General features: G+C 44.3%; 1 protein-coding gene across 8 annotated transcripts in view; it reads left to right on the forward strand.

The window, feature by feature from the left end:
* bnc2 (basonuclin 2) overlaps positions 1-18,034 on the forward strand; it is a 171,041-nt gene that overhangs the window by 77,326 nt on the left and 75,681 nt on the right. For 2 of the 8 annotated variants that reach the window (XM_040023993.1, XM_040023986.1), the window contains exons 2-4: positions 4,567-4,920; positions 5,046-5,105; positions 8,577-8,639. The exons of 1 other annotated variant lie outside the window; for it this stretch is intronic. In XM_040023993.1, coding sequence (XP_039879927.1) covers positions 4,567-4,920; positions 5,046-5,105; positions 8,577-8,639 — 477 coding nt within the window. Of the gene's footprint in view, positions 1-3,401; positions 3,561-4,566; positions 4,921-5,045; positions 5,106-5,161; positions 7,661-8,576; positions 8,640-18,034 lie in introns of those variants that run through there. 5 more of the 8 variants (XM_040023987.1, XM_040023988.1, XM_040023994.1 and 2 more) reach the window with 5 other exon arrangements.

Raw genomic sequence — 18,034 nt, forward strand, 5'->3', positions numbered from 1 at the left:
TCAGAATTAAAACATAAATCAAGCAACGGATGCAAAGCAGTGTGCAAATGTGGCATCACCACAAATGACTGAATCCTCAAAGTTCAGATGGCAATGGAGGTTTATTTATATAGCGCATTTCATTATACTTCAACTCTACTTAGGTGAATGCAAAATAGAACAACGCATATTAATAGTACTTTTTTCATTTTTGCCCTACTTTAAAAAATTGATTGCATATTTTTTTTAAATCACTTTTGAGCACATCCCTAGAAGAGTTCAAACTAACGTCTTCATACGTAGATGTCACTTTGCTGTTAAAAGAGGTTATTAACTCTGGCGTTGCTTTGAATTTCTGGTTATAGTTGTTGCTCCTTTGTTCTGCGACTCTTCATTGTTGACACCTCCCTTCTGACTGCTCAAATTGCAAAATTGTACCCGAGACTGAGGTTGTGAGTACCTGGGGAGTAAGAATTCTGTGGCAGAGCTTTAGCCTCATGTGCACGCCAGTATTGATCCGTGCAAGCCTCAGTGACTGTTGCTACAGAGCAGGCTTCGCTCATGGTACAGGACTCCCACCTGTCACCAGTCGGTGGCAGCTAATGAGGAAAAGCAGCCCATCACACACTAGTACAGCACACACACACACACCCATCAGCTTCTGGGATAACACACTGCCACCAATTCTGCCCTCTCCTCCTGCCTCACCCAGGCACCCCCTTCTCCCTTCTTGCCCTCCCTGCCCCCCACCCCCTCTTTTTTACTCTGCCTCTTTCTCTACCTCACTTTTCCTCTAATGAGTTGCAACACTGATAACGAGCCTGATGATCTTCCATTGATTCAGCTATCACTTGCTTGTCTGGTAATTGATCCGTAGCTGAGCCTCTAGTTAATTATATGGGCTTCGACATGGACCCCTGCCCCGGGGGGAATTCTCAAGTCCTGCACAATAATAGTTTTAATAAAGGAGCTTGAGGATCTCCAGTATCCCCTTTTTTCCCACCCTTTTCCTGCTTTCACAGATTTTTCATCTTTCTATTTCCTCTTGCCTCCTCTTTCCAGCCCCCCCCTTCAAAATTTCTTCATCTCTGTATTTTTACTTCTGTCTCTCTCTCTCTCTCTGTGTTTTTTTTTTCTTTGTTTCCGCTGTCATCATGACCATTTACTATCGGCAGAAGCAAGGTGGAAGGGGTGGGGGGGGGGGGGGGGGTGTAAAAAGAGGGGAAAGAAATGTGGAGGAAGAGTGAGCAATATCTGCAGAGTCCACTCCTCCCTCTCACAAATAACAGCCATTAACCAGCCAGGTCAGAAGCTGAGCCACCAGCTTGACTTGAAACACTGAGTGCCACTCGAAAAACCCACAGACTAGCACATTTACAGGAGAATGGGGTGGAGGGGTGGAGGGAGCAGAAGGAGAGAGGAAGAGAAAAAAACTGGAAAGCAAAAAGGAACCTTGGCGGCTAAATTGTCACTTAATATAATTAGCCTAAGCCTCGTGCATTACCTTTTCAATAAGTTGTTAAGAGCAGAGCTGGTGGTACATGGACAAGAGGTGACACATTATGCCTTTTACAACAATGCTTCTCGTGGCTACTGACAAGGCACGGGCCAGCATGCAAAAAGATGAATGAAGAAAAGAATTGAAAAGGAAGGGAGCAGCGGAAGGTATTTAGAGGTGGAGGGGGAAAAAATTACAAGAGACAAAAAAGCAGAGGATGAAGATGTAGGCAGGCAGCAAGAAAGGAGCGAAGATGTAAATTGAGCTTGAGACAAAAGACACAATCGCACATTTTCAAAGTGGCGAGAGACACACTGCACACTTTTCTCTCTGCTGGCAGAAATCACCTGTACATAACAGTAATGACCGGTGTGATAATCTCAGCAAAGGTTAACGGTGTACCACCATTAGTACATAGTACAAAAGGCTTTTAACAGACAACCAAGAAGCTGTCTGCCGCAATTTACCACAAAATTTGAAGTGACTTTATATATCACAAGCCATTTAATGTAGCTGAGGAGAGAAGTTCTGTCCGTGTCCCTTTCTCTTTTGTTCCTCGGCAATGAAAAAGATCACTGTGACATCTCCCTCTCGCTGCGGACTGAGGCACCTGGTCTGTCATTTCTCTAATGATAGTGGGGCGAAAAGACGGGGTGGAGAAGACAAGATGGGAGATTTAAAGTTTAAAAAAAAAGGGGAAAGGAAAGGAGAAGGAAGGAGGGAGGGAGATGGGTGTCTTCATTGTTTGAGATGTGTCCTATGCTGTGTCAAAGGAAGCATAGATCTTTTCCCTCTTTTTTTTGTCTTATCCTCCTGTGTGTCTTTTTCTCTGTGTCTGCCTCCCTTTACTCCTCCATCCCTCATTTTATTCCCCTTACCTTTGCTGCTGTGGGGACCAATTTGGCTAAAATGGAACCTCTTCCTCATTTTTTTCTTAATTAAAATCTGAGAGCCTCCGCGGAGGAGGAGGAGGAGGAGGAGGAGAGGGGAGAGAGAGGAGGTGCCTGTGAGCATGTGTGTTCGTGTGCATGCTGGTGGCAGATTGCCTGCGTTCCATTAGTCTTTCATTAGAGTCGGTGAAAATCAAACAAAGGCACGAGAGTTTTAAAAGATGTATCAAGGCTGGCATATTTGCTTGTTTTAAAAAAATATATACATGGAGAGAAAGATATATTTATAATTATCTAATGAAAAGAACACTGAAAAATGTTGATCAGCTGTGATAAAAAAAACAAAAAACAAACAGTTTTTTTGCAGAATACAAACCTGATTTTTCTTTCCTGAAACAAAGAAACTTGAAAACACCAAACAGAAGTGGCTCTTTTTTCACATGCAAGGCAACAACTCAGCTCCTTTGCTTAGCACTGTGTATAACTGTGTGTGTGTGGGGGGGGTCTGTGTGCGTTCATATGCGTGTGTGGCAGGACGGTCCCACAGGAGAACTAAGTTGCTCTGAGACGTGCTGGCCGCTCGCAGCGCAAATGGTAATAAGGCGGGGGGGGGGGGAGACAAACGCTCCCCTCCTCCCGATCTGCGAGGGAGCTTGCCCCCACCTTCCTGCGTCTAGCAGAGGAGGGGTGTGTGTGTGTGTGTGTGTCTGCGTGCGAGTGTGTCGAAGTGTGCAGCACGATGTCACTGAGCATCTCACAGTGGAGCGGCAGAGTTGACTCAGTTGAGCTGCACTGGCCTGACACACACACACTCTCTCTCTCTCTCAGTCTCGCACACACACTCAGCGAGCCACCGTCTCTCTCACTGGCTCGCTCTCGCGCACACACACACACACACACGCTCAGGCGCTCAGTTCAGTTCCTCCGTGGCTGCGGCGGAGTACAGAGGAGTCAGAGAGAGAGAGAGAGAGGCAAGAGGAGAGGGAAAGAGAGAGGACAGTCGGCAGCACAGACGTTGAGAGAGGGACACATTCACAGAGACACACACAGAGAGAGAGGCTAAGGGAGAGAGAAAAGGAGAGAGAGAGAGAGAGAGAGAGAGAGAGAGGAGCGGGAGGCAAGGAGAGCTGGATTGCTGGTGGCTCACTCCCACACCTCATCTTCACTTTGCTGGGACAGACACAGAATTGATGGTAAGATAAATTCAAGCTTTTTATTGGCTCGGCTGTTTGCTTTCATGGACGTTTATGGGACTTTTTTTTTTTTAACTGGACTTTAAATATGTTTTTTGGTTGTTTGACAAATTTTTGGGAAAACAGTGAAACAGTATTTTTAAATTTCACAATTTTTTTTGCTGTATGTGTTTTTTTTTAAAGTCTAGAGTGTAAGATATATCTCTGTTGTACTTACAGCACACTATTTGTTGCCTTCTCAAGCTTGAATTTATTTCTGATTGTATTTCTGTGTGGATATTCACTGCTGAGTCTGGTGGTGGCACTTCCCAGGTTGCTTAACTTTTACTTTCCTACTTTTCTTTTTTTTTTTCTTCTTCAAATATTACGTGAGTGAGTCCATGTGTGTGCATGCAGGTAAACATGCGTTCCACTGTGTATGTTTGCATCCAAGTGTGTGTTTCTGTTGACTCCGTGTCCAAGTACAAAATGACTGACAGATGGATTATAGCAAAAAGTAAAAAGAAAAAGAAAAAAAAAGTCAGGCCAAAGGCAACAACATGCACCCCCTCGCCTTAATTCCCATACTCCCCCTCCTTTTTTTTTTTGTTTTACTCCATTCTTGCTCACCTTCTCATCAACCTCCCTCCTCACCTCCATCCTTTTCCTCGTCCCTCTTCACCTCCAGTGCTCCGCTCATCTTCCCCTGTCCAAGACGAGGCCCCCGAGGAAATTCACCACAAGCCCTCTTCTCTCTCCCTTCACGAGAATTAACTCCACACTCACTGCTCTGCCACCGGAGCTGCCAAGAAACCTCACACACATACACACGCACACATACATCTACTTCCTCATCTTGCCTCTTGCTGTTATCCTCCTCAGCAAGCAGGAACCAAGCTAGATTTTTTTAAAAGGCAACATAACCCCAAAAGAACCCACCTTCACTGACTTCTTTTTCTTCTCTCCTCCTTCACACTCCCACATCCCTGCCGCCCTCCCTCTCTGTCTCTCCCTCTCTCTGTCTAAGTCCAAGGAGGCAGAGTTGGATGTGAGAGGCAGTGAGTGTGACACGGTCCCACCAGAGCCCAGCAGAGACCCAGAGTCGCCCAGGCCACCTCCAGCTAAGGCTAACGGACCCACGGACACAGCTGGCATTTGCACGAGCATCATCTCAAGTAGCCACAGTAGTAGTAGCAGCAGCACCACCACCAGCAGAAGTGGTCTGGGTGGCGTAAGCATCGTTAGCAGCAGCGCTGAGGGAGCAGGCGCGAGCTCCATGCAGTTCAGCACCAGACCGCCTAGTGCTGAGCAGCCGGGCTTCATGGGGACATGGCAGCAGCAGAGCACTGACAGCAACCTCCTCTACAGAATGTCCCAGCAGGTACGTCGCTCAGCCTCACCCCTCCATCTTCTCCATCTCTGCCTCCTCCTGTCTTCCTTCTTTCTTTTCCATCTTTAAGGCCAAATGTTCATTTTCCTTCTCCTGATTTGTGTTTACTCTCACAGTATTTACTGGTTCCTGATCCAAGAAAGTGTTGGTGTACGTCTGCATGTGTAGGTGTATGTGTAAGTTCATGTTGGGGTGGGTGGGTGGAGGTGGTGGTGGGGGGAACCAGTGGTTTCGTGGTGTCTTGTTTGTGATATTTTAAGTTAAGAGTCAATTTTGCAGCAGATTTTTTGTAACTTTCCCTTTTCTTTTTGGAACATTGATTTCATGCTTTTTGTGTTGCTCTTTTACACAAACCTGCTGTAAAGTATTTCAATTCATGCATTTTCTCTCTCTCTCTGTCATCTGTCACTTTTTCAAAATTTATTCAATGCATTTGTCCTTTTCTTTTCTTTTTTAAAAAAGGGCAAAAAATAGCACATTTTATGTATTTGCAAAAACATGTTAATATAAAATTTGCACAGCTTGCGACATGATTCCTCGCCTCTTGTTACACACATGCTTCTGTCTCAGTAATTGGTGTGAGAGCGGAGAGGAGTTTTAAAAAGCAAGCTATAGGCGTGTTTTGGTAACCCCAGCGCCGATAAAGACTCGGGAAGGGGCACCCCTCTGGGACCAGCTAATTGACTTCGTGTGGCCGAAGCAGGAAGCCCCTCGCGCGGCTACGGAACAGCAAAGGAGCCGTGAATGAATCCTGGCTGGCCAGGAAAAGTAGTGATGATAACAGAGAGCCCGCAGCGGCTGAGGACAGTCGAAGATTTCCTCCCGACATTCCTCTGCTGCTGTTGCTGGTGTTCCTCTTCGTTCTGTAGCCTTTTTTTTATTTTTTAGGTTTTTAATGTCGTCTCTAAAGTTAGAAACATGACAGGGATGAAGTGGTTTCGTTGGATAAATATCAGGTACGGAGAGGGGGGATAGGAATGTCCAGCTCCGAGCAAGTGTATGTGCGCGCGTGTGCTAGTACGCGGGCGCGTGTGTGTGTGTGTGTGTGCTTGTGTGCGTCCGTTCGCGCACACGTCCGCGTGAGGGGAAGACAGTAAAGATAGAGGATGGTTGTTAGGTTGCAGTTAATCATAGCGGGACCTGCAGACTCTCCGTACCATGCACACGCTGTTACGCACTCGGGCCATAGCGGCTCTTGCGCAACAGCTTCGCCGCGGCTCCGTGCTGTAAGTGATGAGAAACATATTCTGTCACCTTGACGCCACTTGGAGTCCGTTTTGTTTTTGTTTTGTTTAACCCCCAGAGGTCGAATCGTGAAGATGAAAACGATGTTTTGGGATTTTTTTTTTTTTAAAAAAGAACAAGAATCCCGGTGTAACTTTTAGTAAAGACACATTTTGTTAAAGCAGCTTTCCACGAAATAGTTTTAGGAGAAAAACAACCTCCACCTTTTTTTGTTTTAGTCAGGTTGATCTTTAAAGCCCTCAAATTTATTAGATACGTAAATCAATAGTGTTTCCCTTTACATCCTCACACCTTTCGTGCTTATCACGTTTTATCTTCCCCACCCCCTCAAAATCTTCCTAAAGTAACGATCATGCAAACTATTGATACACGAATTAGTGGATGGGTTGCAGGGGTCAGCGAACCGCTTCTCTTCTCCTCTCCCGGTACGAGCAGGTGGATGGGCCCTTGCGCTCAGCATCTGCTGGGACCCCACGTTTGCGTCCCCAATCCTTTTTACAAATGCGCACCGTTGTTTCAATATAATCAGCTGTGGGACTCGCTGTTATTTATCCTTCCTCGCACTACTTAGAAGACATCTTCTCATGTTTAGTAGGCATGACATAAATTCTCCGAAGGAAGCCTGTTCCTTGACAGACTCGCCTTATTGGAATCTAACCGATAATGACTTTGTGTTTGCCGAGCCTGGCGCACCCTGGGGTGTTGGAGAGAAATGCGTTATGGGCTTGTGTTAAAAAAAAAAAATACCCCCCATCTCCCGTAAAGATCAACCAGGTGACAGATAGATGCAGGATTTTATAAAAGTTTAGTTACATCACATCTCCATCTGATCGATAGAGACATAAAAAAAAGATTTGTGCGCAGTGCGTTTTGGAGAAGCGGCTGTGATGAGATGCAGGGACATCTCCAAAATAACAAAAACAAAACATAACAACAACAACAAAACCCATTTGGCAATACCTTTTGGAATTCCTTGTAAATCAAACACACACAAAGAAGCACTGTCGAAACGTAGGAAATGTCTCTTGTGATAGGAAGGCAGTGATTTTCCTATTTTAAAGCCATCCTGTTAATTACTTAAATAACCTGCGGTTTGCAGCAGGTGTTTGATTAGCTGGTGGACAAGCATCCGTGACTGAAGAGTGCAAAGAAAGTGAAGCACAGACATTTATTTTTTTCTGTTGCATCCAAATTCCGAATCACTAGTTTCATTTTTTTCATCATAAAAAAGCAGCACGTGTCTTATATGGCGTGGAGAAAATTGCTTAAACCTAAAGAAAATATTTAAAAACCACTTTGAATTTAATAAATAATGCCTGTATTGCTGCCGAATTTTAATCGTTTTTCATAGATTTTTATTGGCAATTAATGAATGTATTTATTTCATATTCACTTAGATGTTTTTCAAGACACGAGGCATTTTCTTTTAAAAATATTTGGCCACAGGCGATGCTGTTTGGATTGAAGAAACAAATGAAAAATACAGGTGAATTAAATATTTTTCCTTATGTTTTATTAAATGTGGAGTGTGAGATTGCATATTGATACAATGGTATTTTTTTTCCTTTTTCTTTTCTCTTCTTCTTCTTTATTTATTTATTTATTTATTTTTAAATCGTTGCGTGATTTTTCTAAAGCAACGAAATTAACAGCGTTGGATATTGAGGCATTTGTGCAGTCGAACAAATTTACACCTTTCATAAAAGGCCTTAGTAGGTTTTTAATCTTTGAGCAAACTCTTTTTTTTTCTAAGCCACACAGCAGGAGATTTACATCCTCTATAATCCACGCAAGTGTCAACAGGAAAGGGCATAAACAGCATGCAATTTAAATGAAATCAATGAAATGGATTCAATAAATACGACCTATTTTCTCAGCTTCCTCGTGTTAAAAAAAAAATCAGTGCACATTTTACAAAACACTGCGAGAAGGGAACTCTCCTAATTGCTTTTATGGCGGAAAAAATACAAACATTAGTCGCGAGTGTAATTAATTCCAGGCATTACGGAGTGATAATATTTGGAGCCTTAATTGACCCGCTGCTGTACATGCGTGGCTATGAATATCGACCCTCTGCAAGTTAAAAACTCCAGAGTTAAGTGATACTACGAGTCTAATTGGCTCATCAGGGATGTTTCCTCCACAATACAGCAGCCGGAGGCCGCGTTTCTCTCTCTCCTTTCCCCCCTTTTTTATTGTCTTCTCCGCTTCAAGTCGGAGGAACGTGGGAACAAGTCAAGGATTAGAGAAGCTTGTAAAAATGTGCCTTCATCTCCACCTGAGGATCTGATGGAGCCACCCAGGCTCGGTGCAGACCTCAAAAGGGGTGGGGGGGAAAAATCAGTGTATATCTCCAGTTTAAAACCATCTCTAAAATAGCCTCTTCCTTTTCTTTTTGCAAGGGTGCTGTAACGCGGCTTCCTTTGAAGTGCGACAGGTCGACTATGGGCCGAGATCTGGAAGAGGTACAGTGGCATTACAGCTTGCCTGACTTCTGTCTGCTCTCAGTGCTGCCTGCTTCATCTCACACCGAGACTCTTTTTATCCACCTATGGACACAGCAGGGGTGGATAACACAGACATATCATTTAAAACTAGATAACACAAAAACGCCAAAAATTAATTCAAATACCAATAATAATCAGCGTTAAAACAATATAAATAATAACAGAAATTTTATATCTTATATAGCTTTTTGTGGCAATTTTTTTCTTAGGATTTAAAATAATATTTTAAACAAACACTCACTCAGATTTTCAGCATTTTATTCTTTCATTGTAGCTTGCATTTACAATTTTAGGATATGGAAATTACTTTAATTTAATGTCAGTAAATTAAATTTATAACTAATATATATAATTATATGTCTTTTTTAATTCTTACAAATCTGCTGGCTTCTTGTCTCCAAACATCCTCTCAAAGATTTGAAAGCCTGACTTGATTTCCTCTAATATTACAATTTTTCTTTCCATTTCTCTTCCTTTTCCTCTTTTTGTCATGTTTATTTATTTATTTATTTCGCTTGGATCAACATCACAGTCCTGTTGGTTGATTTTCCCTTGTTCCATATATTTCGTTAAAGCGTTGTGCAGCTAGCCCAGCGCTGTCTGTTTATGCCAAACGGTTGGAAGTGAATTCTGTTAGCGCTCAGAGCATGATGATGGACATATTTGTGGAAAAACATGCTCTGCTTTGTTTTGTCTGACTGAAGAAATTAGGTAGATATTATCCTCTTCAGCGCAGTTCAGAGTAGACGCAAATCTGCCTATTAACACAATGATAGATTTATAGCACTGTGTGTGCGTGTGTGTGTGTAGGGAGGCTGGAGGCAACCGTTGTTTTACACGGTGGGGTAAAGTCGTGTTGTATGTTGCATATGTGGTGCATATGCATTGCTTCTTACTGTTGTGTTGGACTTGGAGGCAGTGATTTGATGCATATGTGTAGAATTACCCACAATCGGTGAACGTGTGCGCATGTGTGTGGTTACACTCGCTGTTATTATTTCCATGTCTGTCTTTGATGGGTCGTTGCACACAGAGCATATGGATGTCTATACATACATGTATCTGGTGTCAAGTGTGTGTGTGTGTGTGTGTGTGTGTGCGTGACGTTTATGTGTGCGCTAAAGAGTTGGTGTCTGTGGGTTTGCCATTTATTTTTCTGAGTGGGTGGCTAAGCACTCATATGCCAGTTGTGTGAGTGTAAGCGTGTTATTAAGGATGTGAGAGTGTGTGTGTATCCTCCCTGTGTGTGTGTGTGTGTGTGTGCGTCTCTGTGTATTGGATCGGGCTCCATGTGTGTGCGGGTGCGAGGTGAAGTGTCTCTTGGCTGGCCCTGGCTGGAGAGCTGGAGGAGAGCAGAGGTGAAAGAGGAGATTTGCAGAAAAGACACGCACCACTTCCCCCATTACTACTTTTTCTTTTTCTTCTTCTACTTTTACGTCTTTGTCTCTCACAGCTTCTTCTTCTGCCCTCGCTTTTTCAGCCCTCTTCCTCTTCCCCTACCTTCACACTTTCTGCTCTGTGTCTTCTTCACCACTGTCTTTCTCACTAGAAACTCTTCACCAGCAGCAGATCGAATGCTCAAAGACGAAATCAGATGGTTTTTATGCAGCTACTGTCTTTGCACAAAAGGCTCCTGAGACTAAATCTGTGTAACTGGGGAACATTTTGAGCGTGTTCACTTCATATACCGTGCAGGATTACGACTCATCATAAGACACAAGGACAGAAGAAGCACAGTGTTTTCTTGGTTATGCCTTTTTAATCAGTGTTTTGGTCTGGTAACCTGACCGGAAAAGCTTCAAAGCTTCAACAGAATAGATGACCCTGATAAAGCGCTTATCCCTCGATCTAAACTTGTCCTCTTATACTGCCTAATTCATGTATTACTGCTGCGCACCAGTTAAGAACATCCAGATAACATAGGCAGAGCTGAGAATGGACGCTGTGATTTTTGAGCGAGCTGGCATCCAACGCAGTCTTTGTGTGTATGATGATGCGTTTTGTAAAGGCGGCGTTATTTCTGCAGGAGAGCAATACGAGAGTAAGACCGAGCAGGAAGGTGGGCACGGCTACTAGTATATTTGCTGTATGCGTGCTCTAGTAAGAGCCCATCTGGTTTGATGAGGTGGGAGGATGCACAAGGTCCCATTCATGCTGTGGTCCCCACTATATTTACCCAAGTGCCAACCAGGGAGATATGACGTCCACAACATTTTTACTTTAAACTAGTTCCAACTGGCGTTTCAAAATCTTTTTCTCTCAGAAAGTGCATCGCCCAGTATGTCTGAAGGTACATGTATACATACGATAACTATGCCAGCTTTTTAAATTTCTGTTTTACATACTGCTTGTCTAGTGGGTGACATCAATAGCCACGCATTTAATTCCACCATTTTCCACTCTATTTCTTGGGCAGTTGACTGACTCTTCACGCGTGCACATATATTCTCCTTTCTTTCACTCACCATCTTAAAATCCGTACGATAGATTTTAATTTTCAATTCATTTATATGCTGTCCTTTCAAAAATAAAATACGGCACCCTGATCTCGTGTATCTCAGGTCAGGCAGGAACCTCTGTAGCTGTGCAATAATGCCCTGCAGGACCAGCGTTATGGGTAAGCACTGACCCTGACTCTGTGTGCAAGACCTGGGGCAAACAACGATCAATAAGCATCATGTGAGCATCACTCACAGGCTCCATGTCAGCTGTTTCCTGTTTGTCCTGAGGAGACAGGTGCCTCACCACCATGGTGATTGGGGGGGTCTGTTTCATATGGAAGCATAGGGTGCATTTTATGGGTGAGGAGCGATAGAAATGCACAGCCATATGCTCTGGCTTTATCAGTGGGATGAGTGGTAAAATCTACTGGAGCTGAGTCTTTCCCGGGGACCTCTTACTCTTGTGTGGGCATGTAAAATCAAAGAAATACAGTATTCCATTTCCTTTTGTTGTTCTTTATTTATTGCGAGTCGCTTTTTTTGACAAAGTCAATCAATAAAATACCGGTAATCTGAGTAGAAGATGTCAACACCGCGTAGCACTGAGGAAATTCATGAGGTATTTCAGGCCAGAAAGATTTACGTAGGTTTTATTCATTTGGAATAAATCAGCGTGGTTATTCAAAATGTGAGCTATACTCAGCAGCACGTGTGTGTGTGGGGGGTGTGTGTGTGTGTGATTAGTTTCTTACGGCACTGGGGAAATGGTTTACAGTGTTATGTATTTTTAAATACAACTGTTGTCATGTAGATTGCATTGAGACGCTTTATGCTGTTTTTTTTTTTTTTTTATCTGCTGATGTCCGCGTCTTTTTACTGTGTTTTTCCTTCTTTCATTTTCTACGTGTCTTTCAAAACACGGCTGTGAGTTATTTGTCTTTGGGCAGTTTCCTGCAGTGCGGTGAAGTCGCCGGTGTGAAGAGGAAATGTGTGTGTTTGAAGGGCTAGTCGCTCAGGATGTCACCACCCCACCACTGGCTAATGAGGGGGACATGAATACAGGGCCAGGGCAGCAGCACACACACACACTGACACGGCAGGAATGCAGCAGCTGTCACCAGGATCCAGGCAGCTATAAAAGGCTTGAAGTGTAGTTCTTGTAAGTGTGTGTTTGTGCGAGTGGTATTACCAGGGGTTGCTGTGGCGTCGAAAGCCGGGAAGGGGACGGCGCTGCCACAGGTGACCCGAGCCACCAGCGGGGTGGACCATCAGAAATCCATTTATTTTGCCTGTGGTATTTTAAGACGTGGCCATATGGTAGAGACATTGTTCTGTATCCAGAGGAAGGTGACATTAGGTGTGACCTGTGCTAAGTGACAGGAACTTGGGCATACTTTCACCATGGCTTCTCCCTTTTCCTGTTATTCCTCAACTCCTGTTATTTTGTTTTCCTTGGAGTTGCGCCAACGCAGCGGGCAAATCGAAAGCCTACTATTTTTACATCCGTCTTTAAGGACCCCTGTCTATTCGCTCTGCCTGCCAATTTGCCCCATCAGCAGTGGCAAAGAAGAAGAGCTCTCAAGGCACCGAGCCTTTCATTTTTCTGTTGGCGATGTAGCTAATGCTGTCACTGTTATTTGAAAAAGCACTCAGAGTGAATTGCTATTATTATTGTTAAAACCATCATCATCAGGCTTATTTATGGTTATGGATAATGATGGTAATTTTGTTCAGGTCTCGCACTTGACTCTGTCTCTTTCTTCTGCTAATCTGACATATACTGTGTGTATGGGTGTGCGTGTGTGCGTGCAGGCCTACTGTACAGTGCTGTGTGTTGGCAAATTACCAAAGTTGTTGTTCAAAGAAAATGGTTTTTCCAAAAGGTAACACAGATTTCATGTCCACAATTCACATGTGAGGTGAAGAGAGCTGCACTCAGGCAAGAATAAATATGTTTCATCTTTTAATGAATACATGGAACCGTGTCTGTGAACGGTGGAGGTGGAGGAGGCTTCCCCCCCCCCGTTCACTATTTTCTGTTTCATTTCATTTCTTTCTTCCTTTTTTTCTCCTCTCTTGTGCTCCAATGTTTTATTCTCCATCTATCTCCCCGCTCCGTTCTGTTCTGTCTCCAACTTACCATGGAGGTTTGATTGCTCGAAGCCCAGGGAGGATTTTTTAGGGAGGTTCTGGAGAAGGGAGGCTAGTGGTACAGGCTGTGGTAGGCTTGTAGCCAATGTACATAGTGCGCACGTATTACACATGCACGCACATACACACAGATATAAAGTACAGTGATTTTCTTTGTGCAGATTGTGTAAATTGCTTCTTAACAATGCTGTCATTTTAACCCACTGAATAAAAAGCCTCTAAACTCGAGTCTAAACCCGTTAGCTACTTTTTTCCCTCTCGCCTTCTTTTTCCTTGTGAGCAAAGTGTTAAAGCAACATGTGTAAGCGTTTGTTTGTGCTCTCTGCTGACTTTGTAAAGATGTTTGCGCTGTTGGATTAATAACGTTTAATGGCCACTGTTAAATGCAGCTGCATTGGCATCCCACAGCTTGTGTTTTTTTCTGGCAAGCTGAGACTCTGGGTGGCTTTTTGTTTTTGTGAGTACGTGTTGTGTGTGTGTGTGTATGTGCCCCGTGCAGTGAAATACTGCTGTGTGCGTGCGTGTGTGCGTGTATGTATGTATGTGTATGTGTGTGTGTGTGTGTGTGTGTGGGCTAGATAGAAGAAGCATTGTGTGTTGTCACTGAGCATACCTGTTCATTTAAGTGTGACACCCCCCCCCCCCCCTTCCCCCAACAACCCCGCCACACACACTCACAACAGAAAATGACTGAACGTGATCACATATTGAGCAGCAGCGTCTGTAATGTCAGTTAAGTCACAAATGATCTAATTCGCCTACCGTGATTGACATCAATTGGTCAACCCAGTGGTGGCGAGCCACCATGAATGACCTCTGGCGTCACACTTTCTGGATATTTGTTGTGCGACTAAAGCAAACAGCCGGATGGAGTGAGAATTCTTGTAAGGAAAACGCAGTTTTTGTGTGTGTTAAAAGTGGAAGATGTATCTCCGTTGTTTACTTGTGCACTGGCAGGCACACAAGCGGCCCCACACACACACACACACACACACACACACACACACACACACACACACACACACACACACACACACACACACACACACACACACACACACACACACACATATATATATATATACGCTTGCTTTCTTGGTGCTGATGTTTTCTCTGTAAATGGCCTGAGCTGCCTCTTCCTTTGTCGGGAAACACTCTTAGCGATAAGTGCTTTGTTAGAGCTTTGTCTGCTGCATGATGTGTGTGACTCTGACTAGCATTTAATATTTTATGGCATTTAATCTATTTGATATGTTTCCGCCAAATCCAAAGGAAAAAAAAATCTGCAGCTTTTGTTTCTTTTATTCAGGCCATTACCTCACAGCTTGTTGATCAGTTTAGATTTGTAAAGGGCGGCCGAAAAGGATTTATCACCTAGATTTACTGCTGTTTTCCATCATAAATTCACCATCTTGTCCGTTGCTAAAATCCCATAAGGGCAAAGGTGATCCTTTCTGCCTGATCAATGAGCGTAAATAATACAAAATGTCATTAGAAATGACACTATTTAAAGAGCAGTGGAGTTTACAGGATGCGGCGGCGAAGATAGTGCTTTATGACAAAGGAGAAGAAAAGGAGCCGACAGCTTGTGCATCAGTCAGAAGGTGAGGAGGAGGCTCTCTTTGAGATCAATTGGTAATAGGCTGAAGTCACAGAGGCGATTAGAGGCGTCGACTTGCCTGTGTTGTAAATGCTGTCAGATCTGTTAAAGGAAGCCTAATACCTCTCAGGTTGAAAGCTGTAATAACATCAACTGTAACTGAATCCGCAGGGAAGTGCAAGGGAGACTGTGTGTGTGCGAGTGAGTGGAAAAGGACTGGTGAGGAAGGCGAAAGTGTTTCATTCTGTGTAGATTACATAGGTTTCTCTGTATGTGTTTGTGCGCGCATCTGTGCGTGTGGTGTGTGGGTGAGGGTGAGTGGTATAAAGCGGTGGCAGCATGCATAAAGGCGAGAGCCGCGGGGTTGCTCCTGGCATTCTTTTGGCCACCAGATGCCTGTCACTGCTTTAAGGAAAAAAAAGAGCAAGGGGATGAGAAGGAGAGAAGGACAAAGATGAGGAGAGGAGGGAGGGCGAGGAAGGGAGGAGGGGGGTGTTGGGGGGCAGCCACCGCTGTTCAAATCATGTCACGTAGCGCTAATTCATCCAGCCTCATTAGAGAGAGGGAAGGGACCGGAGAGGGCCTCTCTCAGGACAGGGGCCCGGGCTCAAACACACAGCCACACGCAGATATATGCATACACTTAGTTTTCCTCTCTGGCACATACTTACACACAGATACAATTTCCCTGTTCCTCTCTCTCTCACACACACACACACACTCGCAGACATACATACACAGATGACACTGGCACATGGCGCAGTGCGGGGGCAGTTTAGGGAATAGAAAATTGCCTTCTCAGGAAGGCCCTGGCCAATTAAGGACCTGACCGTATTGAATGTCAAGTGTTAATTTAGGCTTACCCCCCCAACCCTCCCTCAAACCATCCCCCCACCCTCACCCCTCAATTTCCCAGCAGTCCTTGTTGTGGGGGGGTGGAGGGTGGGACTAGGTGTTGTGTGTGTGTGTGTCCCAGAGATGAGCAAATACATGTCAAGCCAAAGTTGATTGCCTGCTCCGTATTATGTGTCGCAGGCAAGTGGCAAATGTGCTCCCGCCTTTTAGCCTCCCGCGTACCCCCTGAGGGACTCTGCGATGGAAGGAGGAGGAGAGGAGGAGGATTAACTGTACCGCAGTGATAAGAATGGGGGGGTTTACACTAGGGAACGAGGGGGGGGGGGGGTGAAGGGGACAGAGAGAGAAGTAGAAAGAGGGCAGAGGGTTGGTTTGATCTCATAGGACTGGGTGGTGACTTTGATAGTTTTTTAATTGCCTTCAATGCGCAGAGGTGATGTCTCTGGAAAACATTCTTGGAATAAATAGTTTTAAAAAGAGAGCGGGCGAATTTCCGAAAGTTTAGCCAGCTGATTATTTAAGAAAACGGAATGCATTTTAACTTTATGAAAAACTTTAAATGATGCCAACGTGTTGGCTTTGCTCTAGACTCGCTGCCTTTGGCGTGATCCAGGGGTAGACAAGGTTGTCTCTGAGTTGGACTGATGGTAAATGCCCACCTCCATACCTCCATGATCTAATAGACATCCACTTAGTCTTAATGGCCAGATTCCCTTTCTTCTCTAGTGATGACTGTTGCACTCTTTAAAGGTGTAATTGCCAGCTTGTCTTTCCTATCACTCCCCCTTCACCAAAAGCCTCTTTTTGCCTCTCATGTTCACTACCGTCCTCCCAAGACAGAGGGGAGCATTTCTAAGAAAATAACTATTAATGCTCTGCTTGCATTCACAACAAAGCCAATTCTCCTGTTTTAGCCAGCCCTCTGGCTACATTTGTTAGTGAAAGGCTCTTTGTTTTACATTCGTCTCGGTGCATTTACATGTGCGCCGGAGTTTGTGTGTGTCCGGTGATAGCAGTGATCTTGTGAAATTGAATAGAGAGGGCGAGTATTGATCATTTACCCCTGTGTGTTATTAGTGCCTGCTGCTACTGACGTAGAGAATGTGAACCACCGGCACAAATGCAAACTGACAAACATACACACACACCTATACATACACACTTTGCTATGTTTACTGAAGAAATACAGTATGTTGTTTGCATGTTGTGACAAATGTAATGCATTCCATCATAGGGGAAAAAGTATACTTTCCCACTACATAATATTTTATGGAAATATCAACATTATTGCCCAGACCCGGTGGTGGAAACCTGTAAAATTACAGCTCCAGTAGTGTTATGACGGACTGGGTTATGTGTCAATGACTTATATGCGTCAAGGGTCTTTTCAAATGGGGCCAATTTTTATGCTCTCTGCTCACGCGCAGCCACACGCAAATTTATTATTACAATCTGTTTTTTCAATCTCCCGTAAGTGATAACAAGTTCTGAGTTCACAGAGGTTATGGTGAAATGTAATTCGGGCTCTGATCACTGATATTCAAACAGCCACCGTACAAGCCTCCGGGGCCAGGGGAGGGGTAGGGTGTTAAAGCCAAGTGTAAGTGCTCTGTCTTTGGGTAGACATGGACATCGGCGGGGCTTCTGGAGCTCCAATGAGACGGGGGTTGAGAAGTCTGTCAAGCCCTAATAGATCACCCTGACCTGGGGAACTAAGTACCAGATGAAGGGGGTGCAGAGGAATGCAATAGATAAGGCTAAAGGGAAAAGAAAGAAGGGGGGGAAAAAAAGAAGAAATTGTGCGACCGGTGACTTAATCTCTCTGGACTGGTCATTTCCCCCTCCGGATGATAGATACAGTAGGCCTAGCGTGTGACACAGATGGATAATGCAGGCGTCTGGGGTGATAGAGTTATAAATTAACACATTACTGGACCTTAATGTGGACTATTGTGGACGACCTCACACCAACATCATCAACCCTCCAGGCGCACACACACACACACAAACACGCCTACAGTTTCACTGATGCGTCTAGCTGAGCTCAGGGTGCGGATTGTTCTCCTCAAGTGGCATTGATTTGTTAAAGTGCTGAATTAGCAGGATCAGTCCAGTTGCTGGTCTTTCTTCTATTTTCTTTCCTTTTTTTGATTTGACAATTTTACCCTTTTTTCCCCCCTCTTTTACACCATCCTTGTTACTTCTCTCGCCTTACTCAAACGCTGATTTTCCCTCCTTTTCTGCTCTGTTTCCACATTCTTGACTCCTCTCCCCGTGTGAAAGACATTCACACACTCTTTTACTGC

Source organism: Simochromis diagramma, unplaced genomic scaffold, assembly GCF_900408965.1.
Source record: "Simochromis diagramma unplaced genomic scaffold, fSimDia1.1 OVJJ01000302.1, whole genome shotgun sequence".
In the NCBI taxonomy this organism is placed as follows: domain Eukaryota; kingdom Metazoa; phylum Chordata; class Actinopteri; order Cichliformes; family Cichlidae; genus Simochromis; species Simochromis diagramma.